This window comes from Oncorhynchus masou, chromosome 12, assembly GCF_036934945.1.
Source record: "Oncorhynchus masou masou isolate Uvic2021 chromosome 12, UVic_Omas_1.1, whole genome shotgun sequence".
Lineage (NCBI taxonomy): Eukaryota > Metazoa > Chordata > Actinopteri > Salmoniformes > Salmonidae > Oncorhynchus > Oncorhynchus masou.
Genome location: NC_088223.1, coordinates 87,021,406 through 87,038,953, shown reverse-complemented (window position 1 = coordinate 87,038,953; position 17,548 = coordinate 87,021,406). Strand labels below are relative to the sequence as shown.

Below are 17,548 nucleotides of genomic sequence, written 5' to 3'. Positions count from 1 at the left end.
AGTCAAGGTTATACAAATCATTTTCGTCCCCCCTCGACCATCTGGTTTGACAAAACGTCCCGCAGCTGAATCTAGGTGCCTACCCCTGCTGTAGGCTATTTTGCCTCTCGTTATTTAGTATAACCTACATCCATCAAGCTTGCACAACATTTACATTGCTCAAGTAACATTGTGTAGAAATACCTTACTGTCTACAATACTTCGGCTTCATACTGTAGCAGCACCTTTTCATAGAAATCTTGGTTATGTTAGTCAACAGTGGATGCCTGTTTAACTTATTTAAATGAGCTTTCACTGACTGTTTAGGTGTCTGCCTTGGGGAGTTAACACATTAAAGTGATGCGATACTGAGCTCTTAGTTTAATGGTGCTGGAAGTTTCCCATAGACCTGCTGTGTCTCAGCCAAGAATATCTCATGTTCGGTGTGAAAGTAGAGGCTGTCTGATGAGGGGACTAGAGCACGCGCTCCATGCAAGCCGACACAGGTGAGATGTTGATGATTAACCTGTGTCTCGGGGAGAAAATGAGAAGCGAGATGCTGCTCCCACTTGGGAGAACAAAAACCGGTTTATGAGAAAATTGCACTAAAAACTAAAGTGTTGCGTAGAACACAGACGGAATTATGGAATCCAGACATTAAAATGGAATTCAACAATATTCAGAAATTTTATTGAACTTAGTAGGAAATCCACCAAAAATATTGAATTTATTAGAAAATGCATCATAAGTTAATCATAAGACTTGAACTAAATGCATCAGTGATTATTTTTTTCCTGCAACTGTCTGAAACTAAACAGCAATGTTCTTCTGTGTGTGTGTGTGTGTGTGTGTGTGTGTGTGTGTTTGCGCGCGCGTTGATATCTACACTTTGTGTGGCCGTTAGCAATGATGCTAATGATAACGTTTCCCAAAAAGGTTTTCAATTAAATGCTAATTACATGTATTTTTTTTTTTTAGGCAGACAGAATATCATGACTGTTTGCATCAATCCAATATGGGCATTTGTTTTGCCAGCTCTGCAATTACATGAGCACTACAGAAACTTGGCTAACCAAACAATGGCATTAAAGGGTAACTACACCCAAAAATAGTTTTTCTCCCTCCCCCCCAGACTTCAAGTGGTCTGATGCGGTTTAAGCATTTTTGTGGACTCATCCAATGTTGTTTTTTTCCAGTTTTTTTCAAAGCGATACAATGAATAAATGGGAAAAACAAAACGGAGATAACACAATCAGGCAAAAAATCAAACCTTTTCTAGGGCCATGAAGAAGGACCCTTTATTTAGATGTGATGTTCATTCTGTGATTCCTTGGGCTGTGCTGCTGCTGATCAGAGCAGGACTGTACTGGGAGACCTAACCTACATTTTTAAAAATTTAGCCATTATTTAACTAGGCAAGTCAGTTAAGAACAAATTATTATTTACAATGATGGCCTACCGGGGTTAACTGCCTTGCTCAGGGACAGATCGACAGATTTGTACCTTGTCAGCTCGGGGATTTTCGGTTACTGGCCCAACGCTCTAACCACTAGGCTACCTGCTGCCCCAAATGAACAAGGAGGCTGTTTGTTTTTCAGGCTAGGTCTCCTCTCTGTTTGTTTCTGTATTAGAGCAGCTTTTGTCACTGGTTGCAGGTGCCATTGGCAAACAGTTATATGTTTCCTACAGTAGGTCCAGTGTCATCTCTCAGGGATTAGTGACTATGCCTCCCAGAGAGGGATGTTCTGATAATATAAAACATGGACAGGCCCCTGGTCCCTACTATAGGCTTACTGCCTTTGGGTACGGTACTAGAGCTCTGTTCTTAAGCCAAGCTCTTTGCACTGAGGCAGGGCCGGTCTTTCACTTTCTAAACACCGGGCATCCTCTTAGCTCTGTGTAAGCTGCTCTACACACTTCCGTGACTGGGAGGGGACAGGGCCTACTGCTTGGTAACATGCCTGTGGATCTGGGGTTGGGCAGGCACCCAAAGGGCCACATTTAGCAATATAATGTATGTGGGAAATTGTTAGAGGTAGCCTACGGTTGTGATTTTTCTGGTTAACCATTTTTAAATGAAGGACATATGTTTGCTTGCATATATAACTTCTTCAAATCACAGTTGTTGTCATGGGTGATATATCAAATGAATACAGTAGTATGTTTTAGCACAATATTCCCGTAACCGAAATTGGTTTCAATCCACTATTTGTATTTGAGGTTTGTTCCAACTGAATCAGTCATATGGACACACAAAGACAGAGACATTATTTTACTGTAATAGAGGAGCAGTTAACCTTTCTAATGAGAGCCATTTTATGTATCAACTCAAATTTCGCACAGAGCAGTCACTACTAAAATGGGGAGTATCAATTAAAATTCATTCTGGAAAATTAATTCTCAGTTTTTCACTAGCAGCATTTGAGGTACCATGTACCACTAGCAGCATTTGAGATACCATGTACCACTAGCAGCATTTTAGCCAAAAACTGTTATACTAGCTGTCTAGTCTGTGTTTTAGAAATGTGCAATTAGCATCAAAGATGGGTGCGTTTGTAAATTCACTCTGGCCATCTACTCCAATTTCAGAGCACTCTCGTTTGTGTGCTAGAGTGTAGAATAACTGATGAACGCTCAACACCTGTTGAATATGGCTGGTGTCGGTAAGCGTCAGCAAAATTTAAATTGTTGCCAGCAGCCCAGTTAGTCACCAATGCTCTGGCTAACATGAAAACAGCCTAACCACCTCTGCTAGGGCGAGTAAAATCAAATCAAATTTATTTGTCACATACACATGGTTAGCAGATGTTAATGCGAGTGTAGCGAAATGCTTGTGCTTCTAGTTCCGACAATGCAGTAATAACCAACAAGTAATCTACCCTAACAATTCCAAAACTACTACCTTATACACACACAAGTGTAAAGGTATAAAGAATATGTACATAAAGATATATGAATGAGTGATGGTACAGAACGGCATAGGCAAGATGCAGTAGATGGTATCGAGTACAGTATATACATATGAGATGAGTAATGTAGGGTATGTAAACAAAGTGACATAGTTTAAAGTGGCTAGTGATACATGCATTACATAAAGATGCAGTAGATGATATTGGGTACAGTAGATACATATGAGATGAGTAATGTTGGTTATGTAAACATATTAAGTAGCATTGTTTAAAGTGGCTAGTGATATATTTTACATCAATTTCCATCAATTCCCATTATTAAAGTGGCTGGAGTTGAGTCAGTGTGTTGTCAGCAGCCACTCAATGTTAGTGGTGGCTGTTTAACAGTCTGATGGCCTTGAGATAGAAGCTGTTTTTCAGTCTCTCGGTCCCAGCTTTGATGCACCTGTACTGACCTCGCCTTCTGGATGATAGCGGGATGAACAGGCAGTGGTTCGAGTGGTTGTTGTCCTTGATGATCTTTATGGCCTTCCTGTGACATCTGGTGGTGTCGGTGTCCTGGAGGGCAGGTAGTTTGCCCCCGGTGATGCGTTGTGCAGACCTCACTACCCACTGGAGAGCCTTACGGTTGTGGGTGGAGCAGTTGCCGTACCAGGCGGTGATACAGCCCGACAGGATGCTCTCGATTGTGCATCTGTAGAAGTGTGTGAGTGCTTTTGGTGACAAGCCGAATTCCTTCAGGCTCCTGAGGTTGCGCCTTCTTCACGACGCTGTCTGTGTGGGTGGACCAATTCAGTTTGTCCGTGATGTGTACGCCGCGGAACTTAAAACTTACTACCCTCTCCACTACTGTCCCGTCGATGTGGATAGGGGGGTGCTCCCTCTGCTGTTTCCTGAAGTCCACCATCATCTCCTTTGTTTTGTTGACGTTGAGTGTGAGGTTATTTTCCTGACACCACACTCCGAGGGCCCTCACCTCCTCCCTGTAGGCCGTCTCGTCGTTGTTGGTAATCAAGCCTACCACTGTAGTGTCATCCGCAAATTTGATGATTGAGTTAGAGGCGTGCATGGCCACGCAGTCATTGGTGAACAGGGAGTACAGGAGAGAGCTCAGAACACACCATTGTGGGGCCCCAGTGTTGAGGATCAGCGGGGTGGGGATGTTGTTACCTACCCTCACCACCTGGGGGCGGCCCGTCAGGATGTCCAGTACCCAGTTGCACAGGGCGGGGTCGAGACCCAGGGTCTTGAGCTTGATGACGAGATTGGAGGGTACTATGGTGTTAAATGCTGAGCTGTAGTCGATGAACAGCATTCTCACATAGGTATTCCTCTTGTCCAGATGGGTTAGGGCAGTGTGATTGAGATTGCATCGTCTGTTGACCTATTTGGGCGGTAAGCAAATTGGAGTGGGTCTAGGGTGTCAGGTAGGGTGGAGGTGATATGGTCCTTGACTAGTCTCTCAAAGCACTTCATGATGACGGAAGTGAGTGCTACGGGGCGGTAGTGGTTTAGCTCAGTTACCTTAGCTTTCTTGGGAACAGGGACAATGGTGGCCCTCTTGAAGCATGTGGGAACAGCTGACTAGGATAAGGATTGTTTGAATATGTCCGTAAACACACCAGCCAGCTGGTCTGCGCATGCTCTGAGGACGCGGCTGGGGATGCCGTCTGGGCCTGCAGCCTTGCGGGGTTAACACGTTTAAATGTTTTCCTCACGCCGGCTGCAGTGAAGGAGAGTCCGCAGGTTTTGGTTGCGGGCCGTGTCAGTGACACTGAATTGTCCTCAATGCGGGCAAAAAAGTTATTTAGTCTGCCTGAGAGCAAGACATCCTGGTCAGTGACGGGGCTGGTTTTCTTTTTGTAATCCGTGATTGACTGTAGACCCTGCCACACCTCTTGTGTCTGAGCCGTTGAATTGTGACTCTACTTTGTCTCTATACTGACGCTCACCGAATCAGCGTATTCGTCAATGTTGTTGTTGGACGCAATGCGGAACATATCCCAGTCCACGTGATCGAAGCAGTCTTGAAGCGTGGAATCAGATTGGTCGGACCAGCGTTGAACAGACCTGAGCGCGGGAGCTTCTTGTTTTAGTTCCTGTCTGTAGGCAGGAAGCAACCAAATGGAGTCATGGTCAGCTTTTCCGAAAGGAGGGCGGGGGAGGGCCTTATATGCGTCGCGGAAGTTAGAATAGCAATGATCCAAGGTTTTACCAGCCCTGGTAGCTCAATCGATATGCTGATACAATTTAGGGAGTTTTGTTTTCAGATTAGCCTTGTTAAAATCCCCAGCTACAATGAATGCAGCCTCAGGATAAGTGGTTTCCAGTTTGCAAAGAGTCAAATAAAGTTAGTTCAGGGCCATCGATGTGTCTGCTTGGGGGGGAATATATACGGCTGTGATGATAATCGAAGAGAATTCCCTTGGTAGATAATTGTTAAGGGAATGCGAACGACATTTGATTGTGAGGAATTCTAAGTCTGCATAGTTTCCTAGGAACGCGAAGCGAGGCGGCCATCTCTGTCGGCGCCGGAAATATAATGGTCAGAGGGAAATGTTCTAATTTGTGTCTAATTTGTGTTGAAGTAGATAGCCAACCTTAGCCAATTAGCTTGGGTGCTTGACTGCTGTTGTGAGGTCAGAACGCTCGGGTAAACCCTACTCCCAGGTCACAGCGTCCAGTGTGCGCTCTGAACGCTCTGAGAGCAAATGGACAATCGGACAACGCTCTGAATTTAGGAACACACCCTAAATAAGGAATTGCGAACTCGTTCTCATTCTGAGAAATAAGGTATGCCACTCGATTTCAACTGAACAAAGTGAACAGGCTAGCATACTGCTCAAACGTATGGAAATGGACAACGCTTCTACCTTGTTAGCTAGGAAATATGTCCAAGTTGGCTGAACTTGAATTATAAAGATTAGCTGGCTACTCACTAACAAGTGGGCTTGTGCTTGTGAGATTGTTTTCTATTATCAAATCAAAATGTATTAGTCACATGCGCCGAATACAACAGGTGTAGGTAGACCTTACAGTGAAATGCTTACTTACGAGCTCCTAACAAACAATGCAGTTAAAAAAATATATGGATAAGATATAAAAGTAACAAGTAATTAAAGAGCAGCAGTGAAATAACAATAGCAAGACTATATACAGGGGGTACCAGCACAGAGTCAATGTGTGGGGGCACCGGTTAGTTGAGGTAATATGTACATGTAGGTAGAGTTATTAAAGTGACTATGCATAGATGATAACAACAGAGTAGCAGCGGTATAAAAAGGGTGGCCATTTGATTAGGTGTTCAGGAGTCTTATGGCTTTGGGGTAGAAGCTGTTTAGAAGCCTCTTGGAACTAGACCTGGCGCTCCGGTACCGCTTGCCGTGTGGTAGCAGAGAGAACAGTCTATGACTAGGGTGGTTGGAGTCTTTGACAATTTTCAGGGCCTTCCTCTGACACCGCCTGGTATAGAGGTCCTGGATGGCAGGAAGCTTGGCCCCAGTGATGTACTGGGCCATTCGTCCTACCCTCTACAGTGCCTTGTGGTCGGAGGCCGAGTAGTTGCCATACCAGGCAGTGACTTAAACCAGTAAGGATGCTCTCGATGGTGCGGTTTGGGGCATGTAAAACGTCTGCCTTCTGCTCCGGTACCATTTTACATTTTAAGGGGTGCTTTGGGATTTTGGCAATAAGGCTCTTTATCTATTCCCCCAGAATCTGATGAACTAGTGGAAACCACTTATCTCTGTGTCCAGTATGGAGGAAGTTGGAGGTAGTTTTGCGAGCCAATACTAACTAGCATAAGCACAATGACTGAAGTCTATGGGTATCTGCTAGCATGCTTTTTGCTTGCGAAACTACATCTAACTTCCTTCATAGTGGACACAGAGTCAAAAATGGTATCCACTTGTTCATCGGTCTCTGGGGAAGTAGATAAAGGGTCTCATTGCCAAAATCCCAACGTATTCCTTTAAGACCATGAAAGTAGCCTATGACGTCTGTTCATCATGATACGGCAGGATGTCTTATCAAAAGAAAAAATATCTACCCCCAAAGGTCTCGTGTTCACATCACACTGTGTGTATCAGTTGATGGTGTACTAATGGGAAGATGTTTTGGGATTTGTAGACTGACTGTTTGACTGACTAATGTGCTGAGGTTAGTATCAGACAGGGCTCTACACTGACCTTTTTTACAAGGAGCACATGTGCTCCTAAGATGAAATATTTAGGCACACAGAAAGAAGGAGCGCAATGAAAAATATTTGATATTAAAGCTAGAATCCTTCAATTTTCTAGGCGCACTGGTGCTCTTAAATATAAATTATGGGTCACACAGCAAAAGATTTGGGTGCATATGCAAGTAAAATGGTCGCACTGTAGAGCCCTGTCAGATGTAGTCTTTTGTTCTATGGTTATAGTAACAAGCCTCATTCATTCATTCTCATTTAGCCCCCCATTTACGGCCAGCACACTTTCCCAGCTATTAAAATTTAGAGGGCATTAGCCAATTAGTCACGATCCTGATGGCGGTAAATGCCCCTTGAATAATGAAAGAATTGACCATCAGTGACAAGTGCACGACCGTGTTCTTATGTTCTCTAACCTTCTACCCTTGAATGGAGTTATGAAACAGGACGCGTACTGTGTGTTTTAACGAGCGGGAGAATGGGGGGGGGACGGGGACGTGTCAGAAGTGTCACAGGCGTTTTAACTCCCAGTCTCTGATTGGGATCTGTTGCTGTTTTTAATGACTTTATCACCAAAGTAGATCTGTCTCCCCTGGGGAACCAGTCTGCACCCCTTGCTACCCCTCCCTCCCTAACCATGCTCTGGGGCTGGCTTCATGGGTTTGTGGGTGTTTTAATGTGGAAGCTTTGAAATGCCTTGACCAGCAACACAAAAATCAAGTGTCAAAGCTAAGCCCCCTTCCCTAGCTCCCTCCTTCCTTCCCTAGATCCCTCCCCCTTCGCCTAGCTCCCTCCCTTTCCATTATTTTAGCCGTGACATTGTAGATTAATGTTGTGGCAGAAACCCATGTTTCATCAAGGCCTGTTTTAGCAGTATTCTTCACTTTGGATAGTTTGGCCTTAGCTTCTAGCTATACTCCCAAACACAGGCTCTGCCTGGAGCGAGTTGAAATACAAAATACTCCAGTTTGGTATTTCCGACTGTTTCTCGCTATTCTTTTGTCTCTTTATCAGGTGAAAACTATTTTTCCTCATAGTTAGGGAATTATTTCATGACATTCCTATGTGCCACTCGCCTATTATTTAGCTTAAGCTTCACTTTAAAAAAAAAATCCTTTTAAATATTATTGTTGAGCTTGGTAAGGAAAAGTCTTTTTGGACCCACCCACCTTTGTGTGTGTACTTTGGAGGTGAACCAAACTTGTCATGTGAGAAGGAAAGAGTTGAACTGAGGGACAGGCAGGCTCAACTGGCCAATGCCGTACTCTTAAGGGCTATGTGTCTGTGTGCCTACGTACGTAGCCTTGTCTTGTAGAACCCATCTGCCACCATGACGACGCACAAGTATGGCTGCTGTTGCTATGCATCTGAATGGATTGGCAACCGCAGCGATTAAAGGGATATTGCAAGATGATGGCAATTGTGCTGTTCTACTTACCCAGAGTCAAATTAACTCATGGTACCATTTTTATGTCTCTATGTGCAGTTTGAAGGAAGATAGAGGTAGTTTCGTGAGCCAATGCTAACTAGCGTTAGCGCAATAACTGGAAGTCTACAGGTACAGTAGCATACGCTAGGATCTGACTCTGGCTAAGTAGAACAGCAGCACAATTGTCATAATCTCGCAGCATCCCTTTAATCGCTATGGTTGCCAATCCATTCAGATGCATAACTACTGCAACAGCAGCCATACTTGTGCGTCATCATGATGCCGAACGGCATCTCATTACCTAGTACTTCACGAGGACCCTTTCTGTTTCGCCTCTTAGGATAGGGATAGGGTTCTGTGCACACAGTTTTTTTTGTTGAGTATTTATTTTGTAATTAATTAAGAGTGTTTTTGTGTTAATCTCCTATTTGACTTCAAGTAGTTCACCTCTCAGTGGATTATAGAAAATACATTCTAGGCTACTGCATCCCCAGCCTACTGGTGATTTGTGTGGTTGTCACTCCTAAGGTCATGGTTGTTAATTCCGTTAGTTTACTGCTCCATGGCCACCATTTTAACGCTTGTTTCCATTCCCACTGCTTAGCATTAAGGCTGGTCGACATGGCCACAATATCGTATCACAGTATTTTTCAAATCGTTGACTGTTATGTTTTTGAATAGTACAAGTTAAATGCTTTGAGTAGTGTGTGACCCTACATACATTCTAAGTGGGTCAATGGGTCTCTCTCCATTCTGATTGTTTTATACTGGTTAATTAAACTTCAACCAAAAATAATTGTCTGCATTTTCATCAATCTCATTTGTGATCCTTTCCTCACTGCCACGTAGAACTGCACGATATGGGCAAAAAAATCAAGGCCTTATTTTTAACACAATGTTGCAATTACGATTTGACTTGGGATTTATTCAGATTCTATAGTTAGATGATAATAGTGGGCACTTTGAATACAGTGTTTTGTTATGACAATGAATTAGCATACCAGGGAGAAGTTATTGCGGCAGGGCAGGAACCAAAGTGTTGGTGAGTGTTTCCTATGGGACCTTATAATCTTTGGCTACATTAAATATGTAGCTAACATATTCTTTGCCTATTCCTCTTTGATTTAGAAGATACTGTTTCACAAGCAGCATGCTGATTTAGGGCTATACCATCACTGGTATCAGGCTGTAGTTAGTTGCGTTTTCTATCACTCTGTACATTTATTAGCTAGCTCGGTAGCCAGCTAACTAGCAATTAGCATTATTGGCTAACATGACTTAGCCACAACTTGCTAAGAAAATACAAATGACCTGTTTGCAAATGTAAGAAACACAAGCTAATAGTGTAGTTATAGAACACTTGTGGATTATATTAAGAAGCAAAGTTAAAACAGCATGGTAGTCATCAATGTTGTTGCATGTGCTGCATTGACCATGCAGACTGAACGCAAGTGTCTTGTGGTTGAGCAACAACAACATGCACTCTGTGAGTAAACAGAGGCCGGGGCTAGATCTGGAGAGAGATGACTCAAGCAGCGGAGTAAACTATACAAATGTACGTTACACACAGCTTATCACATTTAACAAAACAAACATTCAAATATCATTATATAAGGTATAGTAAAACCCCAAACCGGTCTGTGCATCAATACTGGTATATCGTTTTTTTCCCCAACAACAAGCAGGACTCACACGATATTCTCCAAACACCCCACAGGTCAGACATCCCAATTATTTGCAAAAGGAAGCGACGCAGAGGACGAAGACCCGGATGCCTCGTCCGGACCCGCAGAAGGCGAGTAGGAAAGCTGCCATTACCATCAATATTATTTGCCAACAAGCAATCATTGGACAATAAACTAGACGAGGTACGATCACGAATATCCTACCAACGGGACATCAAAAACTAATATCCTATGTTTCACGGAATCGTGGCTGAATGATGACATGGATATTCAGCTAGCGGGATACACGCTGCACCGTCAGGATAGAACAGCACACTCCGGTAAGACGAGGGGGGGCGGTCTGCATATTTGTAAACAACAGCTGGTGCATGAAATCTAAGGAAGTCTCTAGATTTTGCTCGCCTGAAGTTGAGTATATTGTGATAAATTGCAGGCCACACTACTTGCCTAGAGTTCTCAGCTATGCTTTTCATGGCTGTTTATTTACCACCACAAACAGAGACGGGCACAAAGACCGCACTCAGTCAGCTGTATAAGGAAATAAGCAAACAGGAAACCGCTCACCCAGAGGCGGTGCTCCTTGTGGCCGGAGACTTTAATGCAGGGAAACTTAAATCAGTTCTACCAAATTTCTATCAACATGTTAAATGTGCAACCAGAAGGAAAACATTTCTAGATCACCTGTACTCCACACACAGCGACGCGTACAAAGCTCTCCCTCGCCCTCCATTTGGTAAATCCGACCACAACTCTATCCTCCTGATTCCTGCAAGCAAAAATAAAATCAGGAAGCACCAGTGACACGGTCTATAAAACAATGGTCAGATGAAGCAGATGCTAAACTACAGGACTGCTTTGCTATCACAGACTGGAACATGTTCCGGGATTCTTCCGATGACATTGAGGAATACACCACATCAGTCACTGGCTTTATCAATAAGTGCATCGAGGACATCGGAAGTGTAAAGAAATCCCGCTATGCCCTGCGACAAACCATCAAACAGGCAAAGCATCAATACAGGGCTAAGTTGAATCATACTACACCGGCTCCGACGCTTGTTGGATGTGGCAAGGCTGGCAAACTATTACAGACTACAAAGGGAAGCACAGCCTCGAGCTGCCCAGTGACACGAGCCTACCAGGCGAGCTAAATCACTTCTATGCTCACTTCGAGGCAAGCAACTGAGGTATGCATGAGAGCTTCAGCTGTTCTGGACGACTGTGTGATCACGCTCTCCGTAGCCGACGTGAGTAAGCCCTTAAAACAGGTCAACCTTCATAAGGCTGTGGAGCCAGACCGATTACCAGGACGTGTGCTCCGGGCATGTGCTGACCAACTGGCATGTGTCTTCACTGACATTTTTAACATGTCCCTGATTGAGTCTGTAATACCAACATGTTTCAAGCAGACCACCATAGTACCTGTGCCCAAGAACACAAAGGCAACCTGCCTAAACGACTACAGGCCCATAGCACTTACGTCTGTAGCCATGAAGTGCTTTGAAAGGCTGGTAATGGCTCACATCAACACCATTATCCCAGAAACCCTAGACCCACTCCAATTTGCACCGCCCAAACAGATCTACAGATGATGCAATCTCTTGCACTCCACACTGCCCTTTCCCACCTGGACAAAAGGAACACCTATGTGAGAATGCTATTCATTGACTACAGCTCAGCATTCAACAACATAGTACCCTCAAAGCTCATCACTAAGCTAAGGAACCTGGGACTAAACACCTCCCTCTGCAACTGGATCCTGGACTTCCTGACAGGCCGCCCTCAGGTGATGAAGGTAGGTAGCAACACATCTGTCACACTGGGGCAGCAGTGTAGCCTAGTGGTTAGAGCATTGGACTAGTAACCGAAAGGTTGCAAGTTCCAATCCTCGAGTTGACAAAATACAAATCTGTCGTTCTGCCCCTGAACAAGGAAGTTAACCCACTGTTCCTAGGGCGTCATTGAAAATAAGAATTTGTTCTTAATCCTTAACTGACTTGCCTAGTTAAATAAAGGTAAAATTAAAAAAAATCCTCCACTGGAGCTCCCCAGGGATCTGTGCTCAGTCCCCTCCTGTACTCCCTGTTCATCCACAACTGCATGGCCAGGCACAACTCCAACACTGTCATTAAGTTTGCAGACGACACAACAGTGATCACTGACAACGACGAGACAACCTATAGGGAGGAGGTCAGAGACCAGACCGGGTGGTGCCAGAATAACAACCTATCCCTCAACATAACCAAGGCCAAGGAGACCACAGGAAAAGGAGCACCGAGCACACCCCCCATTCTCATCGATGGGGCTGTAGTGGAGCAGGTTGAGAGCTTCAAGTTCCTTGGGTGTCCACATCAACAACAAACTAGAATGATCCAAACACACCAAGACAGTCGTGAAGAGGGCACGACACAGCCTATTCCCCCTCAGGAAACTAAAAAGATTTGGCATTGGTCCTGAGATCCTCAAAAGGTTCTACACCTGCAACATTGAGAGCATCCTGACCGGTTACATAACTGCCCTGGTACGGCAATTGCTCGGCCTCTGACCGCAAGGCACTACAGAGGGTAGTGCGTATGGCCCAGTACATCACTGGGGCAAAGCTGCCTGCCATCCAGGACCTCTACACCAGGCGGTGTTAGAGGAAGGCCCTAAACATTTTCAAAGTCCCCACCCACCCTGTTCATAACCTGTTCTCTCTACTACTACACGGCAAGCAGTACTGGAGCGCCAAGCCTAGGACAAAAAGGCTTCTCAACAGTTTTTACACCCAAGCCATAAGACTCCTGAACAGGTGACCAAATGGTTACCCGGACTATTTGCGTTGTGTGCCTCCCTCCTGCCCCAACCCCTCTTTTACGCTGCTGCTACTCTGTTTATCTTATACGCATAGTCACTTTAACTATACGTTCATGTACATACCACCTCAATTGGCCCGACCAACCAGTGCTCCTGCTAATTGGCTAACTGGGCTATCTGCATTGTGTCCCACCACCTGCCAACCCCTCTTTTATTATAGCCTATAAACTCTTTTATTTTCTATTGTCTTTTTACTGTTTTATTTCTTTACTTACCTACACACACACACACACACACACACACACACCTTTTTTTCGCACTATTGGTTAGAGCCTGTAAGCATCTCACTGTAAGGTCTACACCTGTTGTATTCGGCGCAGGTGACAAATAAACTTTGATTTGATAGGATGTATGATGCAACCACATGAGACTTGTATGTTTTTGGATTTGTCAAACTTGGATTCTGGCCTAGTTGAAGTGCTTCATTAGTTCTTTGACAGGCAGCCAGATCTTGCCTGGTCTGAAAGATGCTGTCAATGGTGAATTATTTCCAGGTCTTGTGCAACAAGCCTCTCATTATTACCAAGTAGGACTTGTATTGTGTGTTGGCTGGCCTCTGGTATGCCATTCTGTGGAGGGTTTCAACTAGGTATGTAACATGGAAACATTTTCTTAACATTTTAAACTGCCTTTTTTCTGTTAAAACTATATACGTATTTCAGAATCTAGACATACACCTTATAGTAACATATGAAGTATGACACCAAGATGATGTCTGTATCATGTACGGTTCACAGATCATAAGGTCTTACAGGAGGCATGTGTAGGTCTAAAATGGCCACTTGCATCATGATTTTCTCAAACATGGTTTGTGATACAAACCATTTAAGCCTGGAAGTTGATAGTCTTTGTGCATTCTATCATATAGACTGTTAGTTTGAAGTACTGTCATTCTGCAGATGCAGGATTTTTGGGTCCGATACCAATTTGTATTTTTTTTATTAATACAAAAAAATGTTTTTAATGGGGACAAATGACTGATATACGGTGCATTTGGAAAGTGTTCAGACCCCTTGACCGTTTCCACATTTTGTTACAATACAGCCTTATTCTAAAATGGATAAAACATGTTTTTTTTCCATCATCAATTTACTCACAATACCCCATTTGGGGAGTTTTTCCCATTCTTCTCTGCAGATCCTCTCAAGCTCTGTCAGGTTGGATGGGGAGCGTTGCTGCACAGCTATTTTCAGGTCTCTCAAGAGATACTCGATCGGGTTCGGGTTCTGGCTGGGCGACTCAAGGACATTCAGAGCCGCTCCTGCCCTGTCTTGGCTGTGTGCGTAGGGTCGTTGTTCTGTTGGCAGGGGAACCTTCGCCCCCAGTCTGAGGTCCTGAGCACTCAAGGATCTCTCTGTACTTTTCTCCGTTCATCTTTCCCTCGATCCTAACTCCCAGTCCCTGCCGCTGAAAATATCCCCACAGCATGATGCTGCCGCCACCATGCTTCACCTTAGGGATGGTGCCAGGTTTCCTCCAGAGGTGACGCTTGGAATTCAGGCCAAGGAGTCAGACAAGATAATCTTGTCATTATGGGGTGTCGTGTGTAGATTGATTGAGAATATATATATATTTTTAAATCCATTTTGGAAGAAGGCTGTAACGTAACAATGTGGAAAAAGTCAAGCGGTCCGAATATTTTCCGACTGTATTTTTTTTTTAGATGCATCCCTTTTTTTCACTCAAATTACGCCCCAAAGGATTAACATATACTCTAAATGATGATTTCTTACCTAATATTAAAGTTACAATTATTTAGCCGCATTTTGTTTGTGGTTTACATGACCACAAAAGCAACTACATCCTTCTATAAATACAGTACAAAGTATACTGAACCAAAATATAAATTCAACATGCAACAATTTCATAGATTTAAAAATATTAGGCCCTAATCTATGGATTTCACATGACTGGGAATGCAGACATGCATCTGTAAGTCATAGATACCTTAACACATAAATGGACCTCAGGATCTCGTCATGGTATCTCGATAAAATGCAATTGTGTTCGTTGCCCGAAGCATATGCCTGCCCATACCATAACCCCACTGCCACCATGAGGCACTCTATAATAGTAAAGATGATTCTCCCCCCCAAAAAATAAAATAAATAAGTGTAACATTTAAGTCGTGGCAGCTCCATACTTTGAAAGCAGCCCTCTCATCTCTCTTTTACACAGGAGCGCACCAGATCCTTTGATGGCTTCAACATGCATTCCCTGGAGAACTCTCTCATTGACATCATGAGGGCCGAGCAAGATACCCTGAAAGGTAAGATAACAATCACAAAACCACCAGGATTGCATGTCTGGTCACAATATTGATGCTAGCGGCCATATCTAAAAACCTTTTGTCCTTCAAATATGCTGCAAGGTCATCTAGGATGGCCGTCTGTCTGCTGCCCCACAGCCATGTCCGACGACTGCTGATTTGAGCTTTCCTTTCAGTGGCACTAGAGTGGACTAGAAAGTGAAGAGTGGAGGCTTATGTAGGCTAGGCTATTCTACAGAGAGTGCAAATGGAAATATTGCTGCAAGCAGCAATGAACGGGGTTCACAGGATGACAGAAAGGACACAAGCTCAGTTGGATAACAAAGCAAGCATTATATCATGTATCAGTGAAATCATTACCATGTTTATCTCTCAATACCACAAGGATGACAGAAGTGGAGTTTTGTCTAGTGGGTCTTGGGTAGCCTAGCGGATAAGAGCGTTGGGTCATTGACCAAAAGGTTGCTGGTTTGAATCCCCGAGACGACTAGGTGAATAATCTGTTGACGTGCCCTTGAACAAGGCACTTAACTCTAATTGCTCTTGTAAATCACTCTGGATAAGAGCGTCTGCTAAATGACAAATGTAAAATATAGTGCTATAGGTTGGTAGCGTGGCCGCCTTTGAATGCAGCAACTAATCGTTGTCAAATTCATTAGAGGCTAATTCATTGAGTATTACTCCAGATTTGGAAAAATCTGATTTATGGTTCATGAGAAGATTCTGAAGTATTTTTGGCCTATTTTAGCCTATTAGTGTATGTGCTAATATGCATTCACTTAGTCCAAAGACCAAATTTGCAGTGACTCTTAGATTTAGTCCATGAAGATTTTTTATTATTTTTTTAAGCATTAGTGGTACACAGTCAAAAAAGTGAATTGTTAAGCGTTTCCTAATTTTTTTACGATATCAATGCCAAACTTAACATGGTTCGTCATGGTAATGTCTTTGACCTTAAAGTTTCAAGTTGGTAGGCCATTGTTTAGTGGATTTGCAAAGGTTTTAAATGGACATGGAAAATCAGATTTATCAATAACTCAAACAAAGTTAGGAGATGTACCCTGGGTCTACATACTGGTTTTATTTGGACTTAATGTTCATAAGTATTTCAAACGTTTTCAAAAATGTCAAAGATGGAGCTAAATCTACTTTATGGTGGTGGCGTGGGAGGTGTTACTTGTCCCTTTTTAGAGTTTTCATAGCTGCAGATTGTGAAGGGTTTGTTGATTGGATGGTATTATGGGGAATGTAAATACAACGCTCGCAGCAGTCTCTATCTGTTGTCCATCTGGTTTGTGATGCAAACGCCCCAAACCAGAAAGTTCCTGTTGTCAGTCAGGATGACCTATTGTACTACTACTTCAACTGGTGTTTGTCTGGGGAAGGATTAATTAGAGGGAGTAGCCTGGGTGGCGTTTCTATTTAAATGCCCCCATAGCTTGCGTATGCATTTATTCGTTTTACACCTCTGTATTCAGCTGTTAAACCACAGTGAAACACAACTTTAGCCAACATCTGAGAGGCGAAGAGCCTGAAGTGATGAGTTGTTGTTCTCAGTCTAGTTTGAGCTGATTTAGTGCCTTGACGCTCCCAGTGCCTCGTGCCATCTACAGAGGGTTAGAGATGCAGAGGAAAACATCATTATGAGGCATCATTCCATCTCGCCACTGTCTCCAGGGTAACGTGTTTCTACATTACAAAGATCCACACAGATGAAGGGTTTACTGCTCCCACTTTGTGCTGTCCCTACTGGGGTGAGCTCTAAGGGTACCAAGCAGCACCCCTACCCCTAATTGAAAATAATGACCTGACCCTCAAACATGAACCCTGCTGCTCTGCAGAACAGATGAAAAGGAAGGAGGGGGAAATTGACTGTAGAAGTGGCTTTGAATCGATTCCAGCAGTGTCCTCTGTTGACTGAAAAGAGCACTCTGTGTCACCACTGACTACTGAGCCGGTCCACCACCCTGCTCTCCTCTCTCTCTCTCTCTCACTCTCTCTCTCACTCTCTCTCTCTCTCTCTCTCTCTCTCTCTCTCACTCACTCACTCACCACTCACTCACTCACTCACCACTCACCACCACTCACCACCACTCACCACTCACCACTCACTCACTCTCACTCTCCTCTCTTCTCCTCTCTCACTCTCCTCTCTCACTCTCTCTCCTCCTCTTTCTCCTCTCTCTCTCTGGTTTAATAGGCGGGGGAGGGGCTTGGAGAATTTGTGTGACG

General features: G+C 43.8%; 1 protein-coding gene across 2 annotated transcripts in view; it reads left to right on the top strand.

The window, feature by feature from the left end:
* Positions 1–17,548, top strand: part of LOC135550989 (cytoplasmic polyadenylation element-binding protein 4-like) — a 36,755-nt gene that overhangs the window by 7,398 nt on the left and 11,809 nt on the right. For both annotated transcript variants that reach the window (XM_064982331.1, XM_064982330.1), the window contains exon 3: positions 15,226–15,316. In XM_064982331.1, coding sequence (XP_064838403.1) covers positions 15,226–15,316 — 91 coding nt within the window. The remainder of the gene's footprint in view (positions 1–15,225; positions 15,317–17,548) is intronic.